Consider the following 22621-nt stretch of genomic DNA (forward strand, 5'->3'; position numbering starts at 1 on the left):
AATGTGTTTAAAAAGTGAGTTTTCGAACTACTTTCCAAACATCATCGTATAGCTGAAGACATATGTGTGAATGTTATAATTGAAGAAAAAATGAATTTTCCAACTTGGCATCAGTAAAGTCAAAGTCTCCAGCACATCCTGGTCATCCTTAGTCTGCTACTACTACTACTACTACTACTACTACAAGACTCACAAATATTACGTGGTGAGTCACCTGAATCACGTCAGTTTGGAAGATGTCAAAATTAGAAGATATATTCAAGTAAAGTACTCCAAAATCATTTCCGGGTCACAAATACTGTGTTTAAGGACAATTTAGCTGCAAGTCAGTATTTAATTTCAGGAATCAAATAATGATCCACAATCTAACTAACAAATACATTTACGATGAATATTACGAAGGAAAAACTGTATATGTGTGGAGGAGAATTCACAGATCAATCAGCAGCTTTATTTGACTGTGCTTGTCGTCCACACACTGCCACCCTGTGGTCAGCTGGCAGAAGTGCAGCAGAAATGTGTCAAACCAAGATGGCAGATCAGCTCAGGCGTGTCTTCTCTCCTCATCACCAGCCCTTTGGGACAATAAGATCTGGAAACTCAAAGAAACAACTTAAAGAAAGTGGAATCATTAAATTCTGACTTTATTTTAAGTAAAAAAAATGACTCAAACCGATAAATCAGTTCTCAAACTAATTTATTGGTTTGTTAAAATTCATCTTTTTTGACTGTTTTTCTTTATTTGATTTCTTCTCCCTGAGAGCAGAGCAGTAGCACAGTTTGATCAAAAGCAACATAAATGAGTCTTAAATCATAGAAAATGTTTTTAGTGTTGAGAGCAGCAGGAAGACTCTTTGTGGACGGTCCTGTGGTATCCTCTTGTGTCTCTCACTCCTCTGTCCCTTCTGTCCTCAGTATGCCGTGGAGTCTCAGGTCCGTCCCGAGGACAGCATGCTGCCGTCTCCCAGGCCGGGGCCGGATCCAGGCTTGACGTTTGGTGAGTGTCCAGGGAGAAGAGACTCTGACACCCGAGGACGTCCTGGAGGTGATGGTGGAGGAGGGTGAGTCCATCACCCTGATGCTCAGTGGAGTCAGCTGTTCACCATGGCCGCCATCAGCCAGGCCGTCCAGAGGAAGATATGTGCATAAGTCACAAAGGAGCAAAAGGAGCAAAAGGTCAGATGTATCAAGAGTGAAATGACCGTGAAAGTGTGAGGTGCCTCGCGCCAACTTCATGGCTAGCGTACGCACGTTTCTACAGCTGTGGATCCTTTGGCGACACTTAGAGGTGATGCTGGGATGTGCACATGAACAATTAACACTGATAAACATTTAACACACGTGTCTGCAATTACATGAGTGGATATAAAAGCATGCGCAAAGTGGTGCTAAAAATACCGTTAAAAACAATGGTTGCCTTCGCAGTATTAGAAGATATTGCAAATGGTGCAATAAGAAAAGAGCGTGTGGTCAGAGACAGAGACGATTTACTGGCACATGATGACAACTGGCTCATCAGCCGCTTTAGGTTCCCGAGGGCTATCGTCCTGGAACTGTGCGCAGAGCTGCGGCCGGCCTTGGAGCGCAACACAGCGAGAAGCCTTGCGCTGCCTGTGCCCATACAGGTGCTGACCACACTGGGGTTCCAAGCAACCGGGGCATTCCAGAGGGAGCTGCCCGACCGATCGGGACTCCTGTGCCACCGTTCCACCGAATCATAAACCACTCCTTTCTGTCTTCGTTAATGAGGCCAAACAATATATGAAGACTATTAAACATTCCACTAACATTAAATCCATCAAGACTTTTGATTTATGTGCTCTTTTTAATGTATTTGTGTAGTATGACGTTTTGAAGTATTGCCTCTGAACGTTTGTAACCCCCTGGCGGTTGTTATTATACGGTATTGTATCGCACTGTAGTAATTTGTATTTCTAAATTATGATTTAAAAAAAAAAGTCACAAAGGTTCAATACAGTCAGCAGAAGTGCGTGGCTGTCAAGTTTTCTGATTTAGAAGTAGCTGTAAAAAGTCACTTTATGCAGAATTAATGGTTCAATTTACACTGATTTTGACTGAATTTACACTTTTTTGGTTCTTTTTTTTAGTGGTAGTTTTACTGTTTTTCAAAGTATTTTTCAATTTTTAAAATGAAAATTTGGAAACTTTTATTTTGAAAATCAGCGAACTTTCTTCTTCTGAACCAACGGAACGGGGAGCAGTGGCACTTCCTGCGGCTAACATGCTCATTTCTTCCGTTCCGTATGACGTTGTCTTCATCAGATTCAGTCGCAGTGACCCAGTAGAGTCTGTATGTGTGGATGAACTTGTTGAAGTGGACTGTGTGGATTTCTTCGGTGATTCACCGCAGACTCGTCGCCTGTTAGTCAACAGTGATACCGGAAGTTATGTTAGCCTCCTAGCAGGAAGTAGACAGAGCCCGGCCTCACGCTGCGAGGAGACCGGAGTGAGCAGACAGTATTTAACGGAGTGTGTCTGGAGGAAAAGTTGCTGTGAAGCAGTGAAAATGTCTAAAGTCCAAATGCTGAGAGCTTTTGTCAAGCAGCGACTAACTGCGGCTGCTGAAGAGAAATTTGAGCTGTTTGAAAGAACGATAGCAGAGTACGAGGAGGAACTTTGTCGACAACGAAAACTACTGGACGCTGTTTTCAAGCCTGAAGTCCGGTTACACAAAGCAGGTTTGACTCTTTGCTGCGTTTTCTCAGTGCAAACTGCTGCAAAGCAGCAGGACATGATTTATTTGAGCGTAAAATGAGCTGAAGTTGTGAGACTGTGCTCTTTCTAAAGGCTCCTTTCTTTGTTGTCTTAAGAAAAATGAGCGTCTGCGTTGAGGCTGCAGCCGTTTTCCAGATTGTATGTTGTGATCAGTCTGAAGTGAGACAGTGTGAACTCTGTGTCTCATCTGTCCGTGTCATCATCTTCATGCGGATATTTCTGTCTGACACAGACAGTCACGTGTGAGTTCATATGAGAGGACTCAGGCTTAGGTGTTCCGAAGCAGTGTGGACCGACATCCCATTAAAAAACAGTCCATACAGCGCTCAGCCCATCAATACTAATACTACTGCTTGTAATAGTACGACGAACACTTTGCTGGTTGAACATGACTTTATTCAGAATCTGCAGGATTACGTCCATCTCCTCAATCGGGGTTTCCACTCCTCCATTTACAAAGTTTCAGACTTTACAAAGACGTCTTTCTGGCTGACGCTGATGAGCTGCACAAAATGAGAGCTACATTACTTTTTTAGAAAAGGAAGAGTTGAATGGTGGATGGACTACGAAACAAACATCAATTGTTCTATATGTTTGTACTTTGTTTTAGTTTGAACTGATTTCCAGATCTGTACTTCCACATGTGCAGCATGTCTTCACACTGAAGGAAGCAGAGGTGTCAGTGGTTTCAATGCTAACAGGAAATGACCGTTTTCTAAAAGGTGTGTTTGTATTTGATGCTCCTCCACAGACGTCCAGCTGCTCTCAGCGAGTCAAGAAGAGGATCCCCCTGAGCAGCGGGAGTGGAGCCCCAGTCTGGACCAGGAGGACCCAACAGAGCTGCCACATGTTAAGGAGGAACAGGAGGAACTGTGGACCAGTCAGGAGGGACAGCAGCTTCCAGGGCCGGAGGAAGCCGCTATCACCAAGTCCACATTCCCTCCTGTCCCTGTGAAGAGTGAAGAAGAGGATGAAGAGAAACCTCAGTGCTCACAGCTTCATCAGAGACACACTGAAGACATGAAGACAGAAGCTGATGGAGAGGACTGTGGAGGACCAGAAGCAGCCAGGAGCTCAGATCCAGACAGACATTTAGAACCAGACACTGACGATGAGACGTCTCAGTCCTCTGAACCTGAGACCGATGACAGCTGTGATTGGGAGGAGACCAGAGAACCTCGGTCAGGTTTAAACCTTCTGCAGAACAATGATGACCACAGTGGAGTCCAAACAGGAGAGAAACTGTTCAGTTGCTCAGTTTGTGGTAAAAGTTACCAACGTAAGAACTCCTTAAGGAATCACATGGAACTTCATTCAGAGGGAAAACGTTTAAGCTGCTCAGTTTGTAAGAAAACTTTTCAGTTCAGAAGAAATTTTACGAGGCACATGAGTATCCACACAGGAGAGAAACCCTTCAGTTGTTCCGTCTGTGGTTTAACATTCAGACAAAAGGACAATCTGAAACAACACTCGACTGTTCACACGGGAGAGAAACCTTTCACCTGCTCCGTTTGCGGTAAAGGATTTCCACAGCAGCGAAGTCTTCGGCGACACGCGACTGTCCACACGGGAGAGAAACCTTTCAGCTGCTCCGTTTGTAAAGCGAGTTTCAGAGTCCGAAGCTCTTTGTCCATACACATGAGAGTCCACACAGGAGAGAAACCATTCAGTTGTTCAGTTTGCGGTAAAAGCTTTGCACTAAAGAAGCGTCTTCAACGACACGTCACTGTCCACACGGGGGAGAAGCCATTTAGTTGCAGCGTTTGTGATAGAAGATTCAGTGCGCTCGCTCATGCCAAAAGGCACAAGTGTGCCGGTGAGAGCAGCGGAAATAAATGAAGCTGCAGAGATGCTTGTTGAGACAAATTCTTCCATCAGGACCAAAGCTCTGAGGTCAAGATTTGGTTCAAAACTGTGATCCAGACTCTAAAACACATCCTGCTTCTTTACATCGTTTTATTTCTGGTCCCTTCAGGAGGGAAGGAGGGGTGGAAAGACATTCCAACGACTAAGAGTTCCTGATTTAATCTCTTTCCAGGAAGGCGTAAATGTCGGGAGACGAGATGTCTGGCCCGAACCCCTTTTGCCCTGCATCCCTACAGGAGGTCTGGGGAGTAAGGACACGTCAACGACAAAGGGTCACTTATTATTTAAACTGTTGGCATGCAGATGCTAATCTTTCCTTACAGCTCCACACCAGATGAAGGCGTTAAAAACTTTGGATGTTCCCACAGCACTAAACTCACAATTTGGATGGTATCAATGCTTTTCCCGTGTTTCTAGCTTGTAAAATGACAAAACTCTGATCTTCTCATAAGCATTTTTGTCTGGGTTTCGACCACAGAACCATACTGCCTTCGAGAGACTAGTAGTGGTCAGGTTTCAGATACCCGACACGAGACAGTTATAATGAGTAGTGCTTAATTCACCAAATATAATCTGCTTTTCTTTGTTTCTTTGTTCTATTAGTTATACTGTTACTGTACTGTGTACACTGTCATTATATAAGTTAGTGTTAGTATTGGGGGCCTAGGTCCACCTTGCTGAAGGTGTTTTGAGATGGAGAGGGAGTGACTTTGTGTTTTCTTTTTCTCTGATTGTCATCTCCCTTTACCTTTATTTTTAGTAATGAATATTGTCTGTGGCCATAATGATGCAACATGAACAGATGGGCTATGAGAAAGACTTCTTTATTAATTATATTATTTTATGAGTGATTCAGAAATGATAAAAGGGGAAGTGACAGGTGGAAGAGGGGGAGAAAGAGAGGAAGAGAGCGTTTTGGAGGTCGGTGGCATGAAAGAACTATCAACCTACTTTCCTTGGCTGGTGGATCTTAAACCGAGGGATCGATTGGCTTTTGGGGGTTGAAGGGGCCTCTGCAGCATCACAAGCGGACCAGATCGCCAACGCAATGTTTGGTGAGATAGCGCAGTTGTTTGACAGGACGGAGCTACGGCACTCACCACACACCCGCCTCTCTCAGTGGATTTTTTTTTTTGCTCTTTTCTTTTGGACTTGGACTTCTGGGGAGGGGAATGGTCTCTTCGGGATTAATTTATTTATATTGACGAACTGGAAAAAGAAAAACCCTCAATGTGCTGAATGGATGTGTCAATCTTGTTTTGAAATTGTGCAGCACCGCGCCACACTGTCTTTGTTTGATGCCATCCCACAGCGGATACGATTGAAGTTGGTTTTGCATTAATAAATGAGGGAATTGGAACTTACTGAAGCACTTTCGTGACTTAATAATTTCAACTTTTTTTTTTTTTTTTTTTTTTTTAATGTTTGTGCATTAAATTCATGTGGTTAATTGTTTGACTAGTCTCTGGGGTGATCCATCATTACGCGCATCCAATCCGCCCGTAATCTAGAGTAAAGCGTAGTATTAGTCCCCTTAGGTTTTCGCATAAGTCGAGAGAATTGTTACATGTTCATTATCTGGTTCAAGTACAGTTTAAGGGGTGTTGTCGCTGCACTAAAATGCGGCGTAACTAGTTTCAAGTAGCATTTGTCGTCGATGTTTAACGCAAATTGATACCGGAAGTAGCACACGGACTTAAATAATAAGAGCGTCATGCCAGTTCGGTTACCAGAAGCAAGATGTTCAAATGATGGTGACTTGACAGTGAGGCAAGTCTGAGATCTGTGCGCTGAGTGTGCTAAAGTGTGTACCAGTGTAACAAGAGAGAGAGATGATTGTAATCTTTCATTATCTACCTCATTTGATGATTGTCTGTTTATATTAGACTGGTGATATGTTAAAGGTTGACTTAATTCATGGATATGTTTATCCTTCACTAAGTTGTATTTGTTCAGAATCAGAATTCCTTCATTGATTCCTGAGGGGAAATTGTTTTTGTTGCAGAGCTCCATACAAGAATGAAATGAGAAAGGAAAGAAAAGAGAAAGAAAATATATATTTAAAAAAAAAAAATTAATGCTTTATACAACAAAATCCATCCATCCATTTTCTATACCGATTATCCCTTTCGGGGTTGCGGGGGGGCTGGATCCTATCCCAGCTGTCAATGCTGTCTTTGCACGGATGTGCAAAGGATGTGCAAAATTGAATTTGGAAGTATGTATCAGTATAATATATCAGGCAGTGAAAAGTCCAAGGGCCATTCAGAGGGAGGAGTTGTACAGGTTGATGGCCACAGGCAGGAATGATTTCCTGTGGCGTTCAGTCTTGACTTTTGGTGGGATGAGTCTCTCACTGAACGTACTCCTGTGCCTGGCCAGCACATCACAAAGTGGGTGTGAGACGTTGTCCGAGATAGTCCGTAGCTTAGTCAGCATTTTCCTCTCTGACGCCACCGTCAGAGAGTCACACTCCATCCCCACAACGTCACTGGCCTCGCGGATCAGTTTGTTGAGTCTGTTTGCGTCCGCCATCCTCAGCCAACTGCCCCAGCATTCAACAGCATAAAGAATAGCACTTGTCACCACAGACTCATAGAAAATCCTGAGCATAGTCCGGCAGATGTTGAAGGACCTCAGTCGCCTCAGGAAATAGAGACGACTCTGGCCATCTGATTCAATGTTGGAATCAACACTTTGGCTCAAAGGACCTTCAGCTGGTGTTTGTCTCTGTGTGGACGGACATGATGTGAGCTAATTCTTCATGATTCCTCCACAGAGTCCACCAGGAGAGCTCAGAGGTTCCCAGTGGTCAGTCTGCCCGGCAGCATCAGACTCACCTGGACTCCATATTTCTAGTCTGTACATGTACAACAGCTGCTTTCACATCTGTTCTGTGCACAATAATGTCCACGCTGCACTTTTTAGACCAGTGGACCGTCAGTCTGTCCAACATGGATCTGATGTTTGCTTCCATGATTTCACTTTGTGTCATTCATATCATCTTCTGTTCCAGCTGTTGGAGGAGAATATTGTCTCTTTTGTGAGGAACGAGCTGAAGAAGATCAAGACGGTTCTGAGCTCAGATTACCCAGAATGCTTAGAGCGTCAGAGGGAGGATGAGGAGCAGAGGAGGAGCAGCAGAGAGGCATTTCTGAAGATCACGCAGCCCACCAGGACATACAGTTCATATTTCCATTCACTTTCAGAGAGCTGAATGTGCGGAGAAAGGAGAAAAAGTTCAGCTTGGTGGAACTTGTTCATCACTTCTTTCCTGAAACCAAAGAAGCAGGAATCTGCAGGTTTGAAGAGTTCAGGGTTTTGTTCATCCTTGACGGTCTGGAAGAGTGTCGACTTCCTCTGGACTTCACCAACAATAAGATCCTGACTGATGTCACAAAGTCCACCTCAGTGGATGTGCTGCTGACAAACCTCATCAGGAGGAAACTGCTTCCCTCTGCTCGCCTCTGGATAACCACACGACCTGCAGCGGCCAATCAGATCCCTCCTGAGTGTGTTGACACGGTGACAGAGGTCAGAGGGTTCACTGAAACACAGAAGGAGGAGTACTTCAGGAAGAGGTTCAGAGATAAAGAGCAGGCAACAGAATCATCTCCCACGTCAAGACATCACGAAGCCTCCACATCATGTGCCACATCCCGGTCTTCTGCTGGATCACTGCTACAGTTCTGGAGGATGTGATGAAGACCAGAGAGGAAGGAGAGCTGCCCAAGACTCTGACTCAGATGTACATCCACTTCCTGGTAGTTCAGTCCGAAGTGAAGAACATCAGGTATGATGGAGGAGATGGGTCAGATCCTCAGTGGATTCCAGAGAGCAGGAAGATGATCGAGTCTCTGGGAAAACTGGCTTTTGAGCAGCTGCAGAAAGGAAACCTGACCTTCTCCCAGTCAGACCTGACAGAGTGTGGCATCGATATCAGAGCAGCCTCAGTGTACTCAGGAGTGTTCACACAGATCTTCAAAGAGGAGAGAGGACTGTACCAGGACAAGGTGTTCTGCTACGTCCATCTGAGTGTTCAGGAGTTTCTGGCTGCTCTTCATGTCCATCTGACCTTCATCAAGTCTGGAGTCAATCTGCTGTCAGAAGAACGAAGAACCTGGTGGTCTAAACAATTTAGAAATGAACTAACACATCTCCACCAGAGTGCAGTGGACAAGACCTTACAGAGTCCAAATGGACACCTGGACTTGTTCCTCCGATTCCTCCTGGGTCTTTCACTGCAGACCAATCAGACTCTGCTACGAGGCCTGCTGACACAGACAGGAAGTGGCTCAAAAACCAATCGGGTAACAGTCAAGTACATCAAGAAGAAGATTGAAGAGACTCCCTCTGCGGAGAAAAGCATCAATCTGTTCCACTGTCTGAATGAACTGAATGATCGTTCTCTGGTGGATCAGATCCAACAGTCCTTGAGTTCAGGAAGACTCTCCACAGATGAACTGTCTCCTGCTCAGTGGTCAGCTCTGGTCTTCATCTTACTGTCATCAGAAAAAGATGTGGATGTGTTTGACCTGAAGAAATTCTCTGCTTCAGAGGAGGCTCTTCTGAAGCTGCTGCCAGTGGTCAAAGCCTCCAACAAAGCTCTGTAAGTACAGAGATAGTGAAGTTTCTTCATCAATAAATACTCTGATATCTAACTTACTGTTTGTTTCCTTCCTGTGTCTCTTCAGACTGAGTGGCTGTGACCTCTCAGAGAGAAGCTGTGAAGCTCTGTCCTCAGTCCTCAGATCCCAGTCCTCCAGTCTGAGAGAGCTGGACCTGAGTAACAACGACCTGCAGGATTCAGGATTGAAGCTGTTATCTGCTGGACTGAAGAGTCCACACTGTGCACTGCAAACTCTCAGGTCAGATCAAGTTACTGTTTGGGTTCATACAGTTTATTCAGCTTCTCTAATGTCATTTCTGATGACTGGTAGATTTTTTTTCCCTCCAGTTTTTTTTTTCAATGTATCTTAAACGAATTCAGCTTCATTTGCTGTACAGAATCAAATATGAATGAACTCAGGCTGAGATGGAGGTCCTCATTTATGTTCCTTTGATTACTGCTCTCAACCATAAAGATGCCTCCTTATTCCTGATTCAGTTGTGATTAATAATGACAAAACAACAAATCTCTCTCTGCCGGTCTGCCCCTCCATTTTCTCCACAACTAATCGATCATCATCCGATCGACTTCCCACTTGGTGGATGTAATGGTGATGACCCAAGGAAGTGCATTGTCGACTTTGAAGTAGTTTGCATGACCTTTAACATTGAAACTGAACTCTTCAGAAACACCATGCCAACAGCATGTCTTTGTGGATGGTCATGTGGGTCAGTCAGTCAGACCTCCACATGTTCAGACGTTCATGTTCCCCTCAGGATGAATTCTAATCACTTTGATCCTCTGATGTTTCATCGAGCACCATCATCAGGTTAACATTTTAAAGTGTTCAGTATTTTGTTTTATGATCAAATACCTGCAGAACTAAAGACATTCCCATCAGCCTCAGCTGTACTTTGTCTTTACTGCTCACTAGCTCATTAGAAACAAACACTGTACCTGCTGAACATGAACATGCAGGCATTGTCATGGTGAGCATGTTAGCATGCTGAAATTAGCATTTGTCTCAAAGCACTGCTGTGTCTAAGTGCAGCCTCACAGAGCTGCTAGCATGACTGCAGACTTTGACATTGAGATCACAATGACCTAACACTTTGATTCAGCCGTTCAGTTTATTGATTTATTTATTTGGAGACAATTTCAAATCTTCTTGATTTGATGGACACAGCAGGACCCTCAGATGATCTTCCATGTGTGTTGTTCTGTGTTTTCAGGCGGTCAGGCTGTCTGATCACAGAGGAAGGCTGTGTTTCTCTGGCCTCAGCTCTGAGATCCAACCCCTCCCATCTGAGAGAGCTGGATGTGAGCTACAATCATCCAGGAGACTCAGGAGTGAAGCTGCTGTCGGCTGGACTGGAGGATCCTCACCGGAGACTGGACACTCTCAGGTATGAAGAGGCTGCTGCAGCCACAGTCAGTCAGTGTGAAAGTGGAGGAAAAGCTGGAAACATGCTGTCTGTCTTTTTGGTTGATGATGGATGTGAGTAAGACATGAACAGTCACACACGGAGGAAACCTTTTTCCTTTGATCACAACATTAACGCTGGTTGAACATGAAAAGGACATATTTGTGTTGGAGGTCTCAAGGAGAACATCTCCAGGAACAAACATGATAACGACCTGTTGGTCATAATTGATGCAGTTTGGACAGATCTCTGCATGGTAAAAGAACTGTCTGTCAGTGTGACAAATGTCCTTTTTGTCCTCAAAAGACATAAAAACAAGCTTCCAATAACTCCAAAGCAGTTCTATTTAGTTGAAACTGCTGGAACCTGACAACCACATGACAGAGCAGGACTTTTGAGATGCTTCATTCAAGTGTTTTTCTCCAAATGTTGGACTCTTCCTTCATCAGTGGAGAATAATTGGACTGAACATGGTCTTCACAGCAAACATGGCTTGTCAATATTTCCATGTGCAGACATCAAGTGGCTCTTCTTGTTCTGGTGAACTTCATTTATTGTCAGTATCCACACTTGTAATGAACACATGAAGCACGGTCACATATGGGACATGACGAGGAGAACCGTGTCCAATAATAAATGATTAAAGCTCTGTTGGTTTGTTGAGTGAAGACAATGTCAGACTGATTATTAATCATCACAGGTGGGAGAGCAAGAGAGCGATCAATGAGTGAAGCAGCTTAGAATAGACGTCAGCAACAGATTGAAATGAGGAAATGAGCTGATGAAGGCAGATTTAATGATGAGAGAGAATCAGTGTCGCTGTCAGTGTCTGAGCAGAGCTGAAGAGGGAGAAGCAGGCCGCATCAACATGTTGTGTTTGTGTGTGTGAGAGTGATGTAACGTCCATGTTTGCATGCTGAAAGAGGAGGTGCTGCTCTGACCCCCCTCCTCCTTTCAGGGTGGAGCCTGCTGGAGTCCGATGATTGAGACCAGGTCTGAGGAAGTGTAAGTGTGTCTTTAGTTTGACTGATGACAACAAAGCAGAGCACATTCAGCCATCTTCAAACTGTGACATCACTCATTCACATCTCTGATGTCATCATCAAACTGTCCATCAATCACCAGCTGATCGATCAATACTGTAACTGCAGCTGTTTTCTTCTTCTTCTCTCCATCAGATTCCTGTGAACTCAAACTGGACACAAACACAGTGAACAGAAAGATCAAAGTGTCTGACAACAACAGGACGATGACACGTGTGGAGGAGCATCAGTCATATCCTGATCATCCAGACAGGTTTGAATGGTGTCCTCAGCTGCTGTGTGGAACTGGTCTGACTGGTCGCTGTTACTGGGAGGTCGAGTGGAGAGGAAGAGTTAATGTATCAGTGAGTTACAGAAGAATCAGAAGGAAAGGAATGATCACTCCTGGAGACTGATCTGCGCTGATGGTCATTACTCTGTCTGTCACAATAACAGAAGAACATCCATCTCCTCCTCCTCCTCCTCCTCCTCCTCCTCCTCCTCCTCCTCCATCTCCTCCTCTGTCTCTAACAGAGTGGGAGTGTATGTGGACTGTCCTGCTGGCACTCTGTCCTTCTACAGCGTCTCCTGTGACACACTGATCCACCTCCACACCTTCAGCACCACATTCACCGAACCTCTTTATCCTGGCTTTGGGTTCTGGTCCAGGTCTGATTCCTCAGTGTCTCTGTGTCCTCTGTAGGAGGAGTCTTCTATTAGAGAAACACTGCTGAACAGATCAGTTGAGTCTGTGCAGGATCTCAGTCACATTCAGTCTTTCAGGTTATTGGAATAAATTGATCAATGAATTCTGTTGAAAATGATTGAAGGGTTAGGGTTAGGGTTAGGGAAATCAAGGAGACGGATAACCGTTAAAATATCAGATATCATCTTGATTGTTTCACTTCATGTTGTGTTTTTATGGTTCATTTTACTCAACAACATCAAGCTTTTAGAAAAGTCTTCAAACTTCAACGGTATGTGAGAAACAACGGAAAAGAAGAAAACTTGATAAACATCAATCAGAGATGCAGAATTTATTGAGAAAAATCAGTTTGATTTTAATAGAGTTTTTCTGTCCTGCAGCTTCTTTGTATTCGATGTAAAAAGAGGAAAAACAACGACAGAAAAACTGGTTGAAAAACTGGACTGAGGAGGCTTCATCATCACCAAAAATAAAACACAAAATAATAGAAATGATATGAAATGAAAGATAATTTCTCTTATTGTGTCTTCCATCAAGGCTGGTTTATTGTGCTGACTTTATTTATTGAGTGCTGGATGGTGGAGATGGTTGCAGGTGGACTTGCTGTTCTGATGGTCTGTGGGAGCTGTGGAAGAGTCTCCAGGTGAGTCCAGATCCTGCAGATCTTTATTCATCAGTCAATCATCTTGATTCTCTGCCCCTCATTTGGGTTTTGGATGTTAAAAACAGACATTAAACATCAGTTTGACTTGAGGAACTAACAGTTGACTGATGCTGTGTGGACCAGGATTCACACTGATCATTCGGATCAATATGTTCTGATCGGTATTGATGACAGCAGAGAGATGAGGATTGGCGATATCGTCCACATCAGTATGAGGGTCGGTATGAATATGTGTGTTGATGATGGTGTCTCTGTGAGTCACTTTAACAGTCCAGTTCCATCCAGATCAATGTGAAGCATGAATGTTTGTATTGATCACATCACTGTTGGTATCAGTGTGGTTAACAGCAGTCACTCAGACACTGCTAATAACATATTTCAGCCTTTTTAACATTGAAAAATACTTCATGTCATCTGTGTCAGTCAAACTGACATCATGCAGTTTGTCTTTTCACCACCACCAATGAAAAGTCCAGTGAGGAGGATTCAGTGGAAGTGATGAGGTTGCAGATTGCAGCCAACTGAATCCACCTCGCCTCACCTTCCCTACGGCGACAAAGTCTCTCTGGAGTCAGTGTGTGATTTGTCTGTTCTGGGCTCCTGTAGAAACATGGTGGTGCAAGATGGAGGACCTGCTGCCTCTCTAGTTATCAAGACTCATTCTGAGGTCACCAAAACACGAGAAGAAGAAGTCTGGGATGATTATGCCAGCAGAAATGGTGTCAGAACAAATTTCAACATGAAGACACGAGAGTATTTGTTTTACTGCAGGGCGTGGCCGGCAGGTCTGGTCCGGCCTCCTCCTCTTCTGAGCACACCTGACACCAATCACTCAATCAAGACCCACCTGCTGCCATCTGGACTGTTCAGTCTGGACCGTGAGTCTCTGGAACTGGACTCCCTCTTGGCCTGTCCACTCTCTGCCTACTCGTCAGCTTCAGTGTGTGGATCTCCCAGATTTGCATTTGGGTCTGTTTACTGCTGTCTCATACATAACAGGAATGGGTTGATCATGATTGGTAAGTTTGGAGATGATCGCTCTGTGGAGTGTTTCCCACCTGGACCAGAGGCAGGGAAGAAGGGAGTGGTGAGTGGCGGACCACAGTCAGTGAAAGCCGAGTTTTTTCAGGATGTCTCAGCTGTTTGTAAAGTAAGAAGATTGACAAAGAAGGACAGAAGGAAGACAAGGTTCAGATGATCCTGCACGCTGCTCTGGGTGAAGTTAATACTTGTTGGCTGCTTTTCAGCTTCATGGTCCCAGTTTTTGTGATGTTTTGTTTGTTTGAAAAGAGAAACTTCAGACTGAGCTCAATGAAAGTTTGGAGCTTTTTAGCAAACAGCTGATGAACAGAGTTTATCATCTCGAGTGCAGAAACCAAAAGATTCAAAGGTGAAAGATGGAAATTAAAAAGGGAAAATTCACACAGTCCCTTAAAACTGAACAGAAAACTCAATTCTTCTTCTGTCATCTTCATTTTATTGTCCTTGTTAGTGTTGGAAAGTAACCGAGTACATTTGCGCCATTAGTTCAGCACAAATTTAGATACTTGTATTTCCTCTTTGTACGACTTAAACTTGTACTCTTGTCTGATATTTCCTGTGAGGAGCCACGTTCCTCTGACTGTCTTTGATTTGAACTTCAGTACCCAGAACTCCTGCGTGGTGACCTGGTCACTGACCAGGTGAGTCTGTGAAGTTCAGTGTGATGCTGCCCTCTGGTGGCTGCAGCAGTCTGTGCTGTTGATGGTTTGTGTGGATTTTCATTGTGATGGTTGACTTTGAAGAGTTGCTGTTGGATGTTGATGTTTGTCTTCTTTCTGTCCATGAAGCTTTATTTAAACAGGAGTCTGTCTCTGCTGCTTTTTTACTGGACAGCTTCAAGTATTCTCACAGCTTCACATCATGTTTTCACTTGTTTGAAGAAATCTGTTTAAAGCTCAGTCGCAGGCAGAAATAAGCACATCCAGAGTTTTTTATGACGCTGATTGATTTTCTCTTCAGTTTCTGAAATTAATCCACTGTGAACCATCAGAAATAAAGACAGATTTGCTGCAGCGTTCATGTAAATGATTCAACTATCAATAAAGGTCCAACGTGTCAGAGATGGCCAGAACATTAGAGTCAACTGTCCTGCCACTGTCCTCCTGGCCTGCTGCCTGGCTCTGGCATCATGTGAAACCCTCAGTGGGGGACAGTGGGCCATCAGAGTTTGTGCTCAGGGACCTCTCACACTTGGTGTAGAAGGTGTTGAGTTCCTCAGCTGCTCTGGAGGACGGGCTGATAGCAGGACCTTTCTTCTTGTAGTCAGCGATGGTCCTGAGTGGGCTCTAGACGGCTGCTGGTTCTGGTCTTGGTGCTTGAATCAGCTCTGAGTTCACTGAGCTGTTTGGTGAACCAGCGCTTGTGGTTTTGGACCTCATGATGGTTTTGGTTGTGAGGCAGACCTGCTGATAGAAGTTGATATACAAAAAATTGAATATTTCAGATGAAAGTCCATTTTGTATTTTATTTGGAAATCAAGGTCCCAGAGTCTGGAGGAAGAGTGGAGAAGCACAGAATCCAAGTTGCCTGAAGTCCAGTGTGAAAAACATCAACAGACTTTTCACAAAGTTTGACTTTTTTGTGTTATAAATCCTTTTTTTGGATTGATCTCATGAAATATTCTAATATTTTGAGATGCTGGACTTTTGATTTTCATGAGTTGTAAGCCATAATTATCAAAATTAAAACAAAAAAGGCTGTCAATATTTCAGTTGATGTGTAATAAATCTAAAATATGTGAAATTTTCATTGAATGAAATGACAGGAAAACAGGAAAACTTTACGATGATATTCTAATTTTAATTTTATTCTAATATTCTAATATCGATGATATTCTAATTTTTTGAGATGCAGCTGTTCTTGTACTTTATTTGAATATTTCTGCAAGGTTTCACAGCCAAGATCCAGGTTCTGTATAGTGAGATCTGAGTGGTGTTTGTTTGGCTGACTGTGACGTCTCTTTAAACTGTCAGCGGATGCAGACGATGTCGTCGTCCTGGTCAACATGCAGAGAGACATCGATACCTTAGTGAATACAGTCAACCTGTTCACTTCATTCGCCAAAGTAAAGTGGGGGAAGAGTGAGGCGGTCATGGTGGGGGACAGGCTGGGAGATTGGCTCAGGTTACCTGGAGGACTAGTCTGGAAGAAGGGGGGCTAAAGTATGTGGGAGTCTTTTCTTCTGCTCTGTGGCATCGGTTGGCCTGTGTTGATCCCCCAGTTTCTCTTCTTTCACAAACTCCGAGAATTTTCATGGATTTCTTTTGGGACAGGTTGCACTGGGTCCCTCAAAGTGTCCTGTTCCTTCCTAAGGAGGTGGGTGGACAGGGTCTAGTCCATCCGGCCAGCAGGGGAGCTGCTTTCCGCCTCCAATTCATCCAGAGACTGCTCACTGGGCCGATGGACCAAAACAGGCGGGGGGACAGGAGAAGAGGGGCCCACCCCATTTGAACAGAGAGTCGTCGCAATTGTGGGTGACACTGCTCTCTCAGGGGTGGTGGGAGCACATGTGGGTGATTCTGATTACCCCCAAGGTAAATACCTATGCATTTGTGTAACTTACAGCAAATGTGTTCATCCAGTAGTCTGCTCACAGCCCTGTAAGATAGAGGTTCATGCGTAAATGCTGTATGTGTGGTATTATTTGCTTTGAAAACTTTAGAATCTAAATTTAAACATGGCAGCATATCAAAGAGGATACCAAATACTTTGACTGATGTTTGATTATTCAATTTATTATCTTCCACAGAAGAGGACACGCAGTCGCGGCCACGTGACACAGACTCCTCCACTGTCTCCACCGTCCCCGGAATCCCTGTTTTTGTTTCAGCACATTGATCTGCAGTTCTCCAAACTCGAGTACTGTTATTGAGTACAGTCTGGAAGTACTTTATGACATCACTTGAATATTTCTGCTATTTAATATTTCTCCGGTGTAAATATTTGACTTTCTCTTTCACTTATCGATGGTCGAGGATCATTCAGGCGTCAAGAAACTTTCAGTCATGTTGAATTTACTGAATATTCCAGAAACTGAAGCTTCCTGTCAGATTCAGTCAGTGTGTGTTCACTTCACTGCAGCTTCATGGCGCCATCTAGTGGACTGATAGAAGTATAACAGCTCGGCCTCACACTGCTGTCTGGCTGCGTTCAGCTGGCGCTGATATGAAAGACGAGATAACAGCCAATCAGAGGAGGAGCAGCTGATATTTGGACAGGAGAATCCATGAAAGCATGATTTCAGCTAATGTGCACATGAATGATTTGTGTTTCCTCTCCAGATCAAAGTGCGTGTGAGCTGACGTGAGTTCAGCAGCACGAATCGGTGTGAGGACAGAGAGGAGGGAGTCCGTCCCTCTAAAACCAGTCCGTGTGGGGACGATGACGTCCAGACCGAAGCTCAGAGGTGAGACGAGGATCTTTGACTGTCCACTACTCGTCTCCACGTCAGAGCACTCAAATCTGTCCACCATCATTATTCACACTCAAAGCTCTGTGTGTGTTTTGTGTTGAAGGCCAGAGCAGCAGGACCCACCAGACTCTGCTGGACCCGGACCTGGACCCGGACCCAGCTGTGAGTCCTTCAGGAACGACCAGTCAATGGAATTCCTCATTGACTTTAAACAGCAACATGTCTCTGACAGACAGTAAGTTGTTCTCAGTATTAAACTCGTGTTGGACAATTTGACCTGAAATGTCCATATGTCCTCCTCAAATCAAATCAACTTTATTTATATGGCACTTTTCATACTTTATAGTAATACAAAGTGCCTCACAGGGGTTAAAAACAACAACATTACAGAACAGTGTGACCCCAAACCTCCCACCCCCCCAAATATACACAGAGATACACAATTACATACAGTCACGCACATACATGGACAGACATACATACCCACACACACAAACTTACACACACCCACATACATACACTAACTGTCGCTGAGGAGACATGGCCGGGCAATCAGTCCATTGAGTCCTGCTTTGGTCCAAGATTTGATGGACAAATGAAGCGATGATCCACAGACTGAAGTCATTCAGCTTCATGTTTTATTGAACTTTGGTGTGTTGATCCTTTTCTTGTTGATCGCTGCTAGTTTCTCCAGCAGCTTCTGAGTCTGAAGAAGAAAAAGTCCATTTCCTTCCCTGGTGGTCTTCCTCTGTGTCTGACAGGATCGACGGGAGACCAGCCTCTGCTGGACCTGGACCTGGACCTGGACCTGGACCTGGACCTGGACCTGGACCTGGACCTGGACCTGGACCTGGACCTAAACACAGTCTGTCTGTGATTGATTCTGCTGATGGATTCACAAAGTCAAGAACAACACTGACCGCGGCATCATGGCGCCTCACATCAAGCTGGAGTTGTGCCTCTGTGAAGACGTCTGATGCAGAGAAGGGTGTTATGGGTAACTAAAGGCTGCAGGAGCTCAAAGAGGAGACAAAGCTCAAATACGTGTTGTGTGAACAAATACATGTTGTCCAAGAATAAAAGAAAGAGCCAGAACAAGTTGTATGAGCAACAGCTGCACCTGTTCCAATGTCAGTGGAAACCATCTGATTCAATGTTGGAATCAACACTTTAGCTCAAAGGACCTTCAGCTGGTGTTTGTCTCTGTGTGGACGGACATGATGTGAGCTAATTCTTCATGATTCGTCCACAGGGTCCACCAGGAGAGCTCAGTGGTTCCCAGTGGTCAGTCTGCCCAGCAGCATGAAACTCACCTGGACTCCATATTTCTGGTCTGTACATGTACAACAGCTGCTTTCACATCTGTTCTGTTCACAATAATGTCCACGCTGCACTTTTTAGACCAGTGGACCGTCAGTCTGTCCAACATGGATCTGATGTTTGCTTCCATGATTTCACTTTGTGTCATTCATATCATCTTCTGTTCCAGCTGCTGGAGGAGAACATTGTCTCTTTTGTGAGAAACAAGCTAAAGAAGATCAAGACGGCTCTGAGTTCAGATTACCCAGAATGCTTAGAGAGTCAGGGGGAGGATGAGGAGGTGTTGGGCATTTCTGAAGATCACGCTGATCTTCCTGAGGAGAATGAAGGAGGAGGAGCTGGCTGAGCGTCTGCAGAGCAGTAAGAGGATTTCTCTAAAGGTTTAACTGCTGGATCAATGAACATTCACTGATGTCTCAACAGATGGACCAAAATATGTTTAGACAAGGACATTAAATTCTCATCATGGGGGCAGCACAACAAGCTGTAACTGCATAATTGGGATTTTCTGACCTGAAAAAGTTGCTTATTTACACAAACCTGTGTGTGTGTGTGTGTGTGTGTGTGTGTGTGTGTGTGTGTGTGTGTGTGTGTGTGTGTGTGTGTGTGTGTGTGTGTGTGTGTGTGTGTGTGTGTGTGTGTGTGTGTGTGTGTGTGTGTGTGGGGCATCAGCATGTTGATCAGAGTGTGTAACAGGTCTTCAGCTGTCGCAAACTCATACACTACGACTCTGTACAAGCTTGTGGAATCCTCTGATCCAGCGGTACACAGTAAGTGATAAAACCTCGTCAAGCTTCCTGTCATTGAGCTTGGTCACAACCGCCGTCTATGCACGACCAACCTTTTATATTTTCATCCAACTGTTTGTGTCCATGTTTTAGTGGAAGTGTCAGACAATTGACAAGGAAACAAAATATTGCCAAATCCCTTTGGCTGCGGTGGAGAGGCTGGCAAATGTTTGATTTGCTGACATTGCAGTACGTACCTCTTCTACTGGATACAAAGACACTCAGTATTTCATGTATTTCATGCCTGCAGTCGACCAGAGGCATTGTTACATTAAAAGTGTCTGCTTTAATTTAAGAATATGCATCATGTAGGCTCAAGTATGAAAGACCTTAAAATTAGATTTTGACAAAGGGCCCCTCTTCAAGACCTGTTGTGAGGCAGCACCTAGGTGAAAGCGAGGATCAGAAGAGACAAACCGACTCCATCAAGAAACAAAAATGCACCTTACAGTAGGTGGGAAGCAGCAATGAATGCCATTGCGTCTAAATTGGCAGTTAATTATTTATTCCTTCTTCTCACAGTTGACTGAAACATTAACTGATTTATCATCTGCAGACATTTCATTATTTTGTGGCAACAAAAAAAAAAAGAAAAAAAAAAGAAAAGCCCAAAACAAGAACAGTAGAGATTGATGCAGTGAAACTATGCTGACACGATTCATTCTGGGTTTTTGCTGTAACTGCGCTCTGGGTCAAGCTGCTATGGCCTGTAGAGGCCTGGCCGTGTGCGCGCGCTCATCATTGTAGTTTCCCGTCAGGAGTGTCTGTCAGTCTGTTGAGCCAATCAAATATCATACACAACACAGGTGTGTACAGTTTTCATTCATCATCCATTTCCTCCATAGGATCTCTCTCACTAGATGACGTCAACACGGCGGCAGCACGTTTCAGACGCACCACTCAAAACCTGCAGCGGAGCACCTGGCAGACGGTGGATCAGCGACTTCATTGGTAAGACATCTTTTAATGTCGAGGCGAATGTATTTATTCGTTTTCCTTACACATATTAAGGGGTTTCTGAGCGATTTGGACTTAATTATGGTAAATTGTTGAATGTAATTGGCAGCCTGTTGGGAGATCCCAGTTTCGAGCGACAGTCGAGGTTTTCACGTGGAAAGACGATAAGAATGTACAGAATGTGTCGGGGAAGGTGAAGAATGTGTCCACAATTGTCTAGTGACTTGAAAATAAATTGATTTTGGTTTGAGTGTATCCAATTTTCTAAATTTTCCGTTGAAATCTTTTGAAAGAAGTTGGCGACCGGGCCATCTTCAAACGCTAACTGGACTCGCGCACCATAGACAGCGTGGAACTTTGGAAGCGCACGTTGGAGTGTCAGCGTGCAAACGTTCCTCCATGTGGATAGATGAGTTTGCTGGTTGGCTTATTGAGGGTGAACTTCAGATGTATGCGGACATGTTGTCCGCGCAAGTTTTCCGTTCAAACTTGATCGCTGAAGTGTCTGGCCGTTTCTGGACGAGCTGTTGTGTTAGCTCATCACTGCAAGCTAAATACTGGACGTGTTGTTGTTGTTGTTGTTCTTCTTCTTGTTGAAACGGTTGGGCGATATGGCTGAAAACTATGTCACCATATAAGTGTGTTATATTGGTCGATATCGTTAATTATTGATAATTTTTCTGACCTATTTAAAATGAAGACCAGGAGAAAAATACATTCAATCTAAATATTTTTATTTTAAATTTAAGCTTCCTCTGATTATAATCCCCTCAGCTATCAAGGCAGAAGGCTGAAAGGAAAGGAAACGTCAACACAACCATGGAAAACACTCAACTAATAAATGTAAATAAAAGTGTAAAAATGTAAATAGACAGAAAGCTCAGTTGAACTGTTTTTCTGCAGGTTTAGTGCAGGAAGTCTGCAAGTGGATTCACCTTCTGGTGAATAAAATGTTTTCTTTTTTCTTTATTTTATTTATTTTTTGTAAGTATGTTTGAGCAGCCACAGTAGAAAACATATGCAGTTTGAACAGAAGTATGAAACAATGAACAGTGCAATTTTTTCATTATACCCAACCTGTCTCAGACAACAAAACAAAACAAAGATCTGCGATCAGCAGATCTGGGATATCAGTCTCTTCAGATGTAATATCTAGTGATTCTACAGTGGACAGCAAGGGGTTCCAAATATTGTTAAATGTCTTCAGAGAAAACCTTAGCCTCTCCAACTTCAAGTTGTACAGAACTTCCTTGACCCAGCGGTCGTAGGATGGGGGCAGGTTATGCTTCCAGTGCAGTAAAATTAGGCGCCTGGCCAGTAGAGTGCAAAAAGCCATGGCGTGTCGTGCCTCGGCCGTCAGGACTCTGGTATTTGGAATTCCAAAGAGGGCAGAGAGGGGATTGGGATCGGCAGTGAAATGGTAAGCCATGTGGAGAGTGTTAAATATTTTGGGCCAGAAGTCTGTGAGTGGAGGACAAGACCAAGACATGCGCATGAGATCGGCAAGAGATTGATTGCTGTCGGTTACATTGGGATAAATTTGGGATAGCCTGTGATTGGTGTAGTAAATCCTGTGTAAGAGTTTGCATTGTATCAGCCCATGTCAAGCACAGAAAGAGGAGTTGTGGATCATCTTTGAGATTGAACCCTAAATCTAATGGAGTGACAAAATGCTTCCTGAATTGCAAGCAATCTTAGGCGACCCAGGTGAGCTGGTTGGTTGTGTGGTAGGTTCATCAGTCTGAATAAAATGTTTTCAAATATGTGCAGTGTTTTGGAAACATAGCAGAAACTGAGGTAGACTTGACATCAGCAACAAATAAACAATTCAATATTCCTTTATTCGTCCCTCGAGGGGAAATTCCAAATTTCATAGCAGCATCATTCAAAAAGACAACAAGTGCATGCAATTAACACAGACATATGAATCACTTTTGTCACTCTTCTTAGTCTAAACATACATGAACTATTCAATTATATTTTTGTGTTTAAAAAAAAAAGTAAGCGTTAGATGATTTGTCATCAGGCACTGAAGCGGAGGACCTCTGCACGGTGGTCTGCTGCTTGTGCGGGGGT

The 22621-nt window shown here is 43.9% G+C and overlaps 1 protein-coding gene and 1 pseudogene across 2 annotated transcripts; both read left to right on the forward strand.

Annotated features, from left to right (window-relative positions):
• The first annotated feature begins 509 nt into the window (after positions 1 to 509).
• Positions 510 to 5965, forward strand: LOC139327856 (gastrula zinc finger protein XlCGF8.2DB-like). Of its 2 annotated transcripts, XM_070957866.1 has the most exons (3): positions 510 to 622; positions 916 to 1061; positions 3488 to 5965. In XM_070957866.1, exons 2-3 carry the CDS (start codon positions 1049 to 1051, stop codon positions 4573 to 4575), a joined length of 1101 nt encoding a protein of 366 aa, XP_070813967.1. In that variant the 5' UTR covers positions 510 to 622; positions 916 to 1048; the 3' UTR covers positions 4576 to 5965. The 2 variants fall into 2 exon arrangements, with proteins under 2 accessions (XP_070813967.1, XP_070813966.1); XM_070957865.1 differs by lacking the exons at positions 510 to 622; positions 916 to 1061 and adding an exon at positions 2233 to 2699.
• On the forward strand, positions 4785 to 12360 carry LOC139328047 (NLR family CARD domain-containing protein 3-like; annotated as a pseudogene).
• Positions 12361 to 22621: the final 10261 nt, after the last annotated feature.

Source organism: Chaetodon trifascialis, chromosome 24 (assembly GCF_039877785.1).
Source record: "Chaetodon trifascialis isolate fChaTrf1 chromosome 24, fChaTrf1.hap1, whole genome shotgun sequence".
Taxonomy (NCBI): Eukaryota; Metazoa; Chordata; class Actinopteri; order Chaetodontiformes; family Chaetodontidae; genus Chaetodon; species Chaetodon trifascialis.

Bases quoted from the DNA above. Each gene is read 5' to 3' on its own strand.
- LOC139327856 (XM_070957865.1), top strand. From the start codon at position 2,243: ATGCTCATTTCTTCCGTTCCGTATGACGTTGTCTTCATCAGATTCAGT. The intron at 2,700-3,487 runs GTTTGACTCTTT...GCTCCTCCACAG, and splicing joins AGTCCGGTTACACAAAGCAG to ACGTCCAGCTGCTCTCAGCG.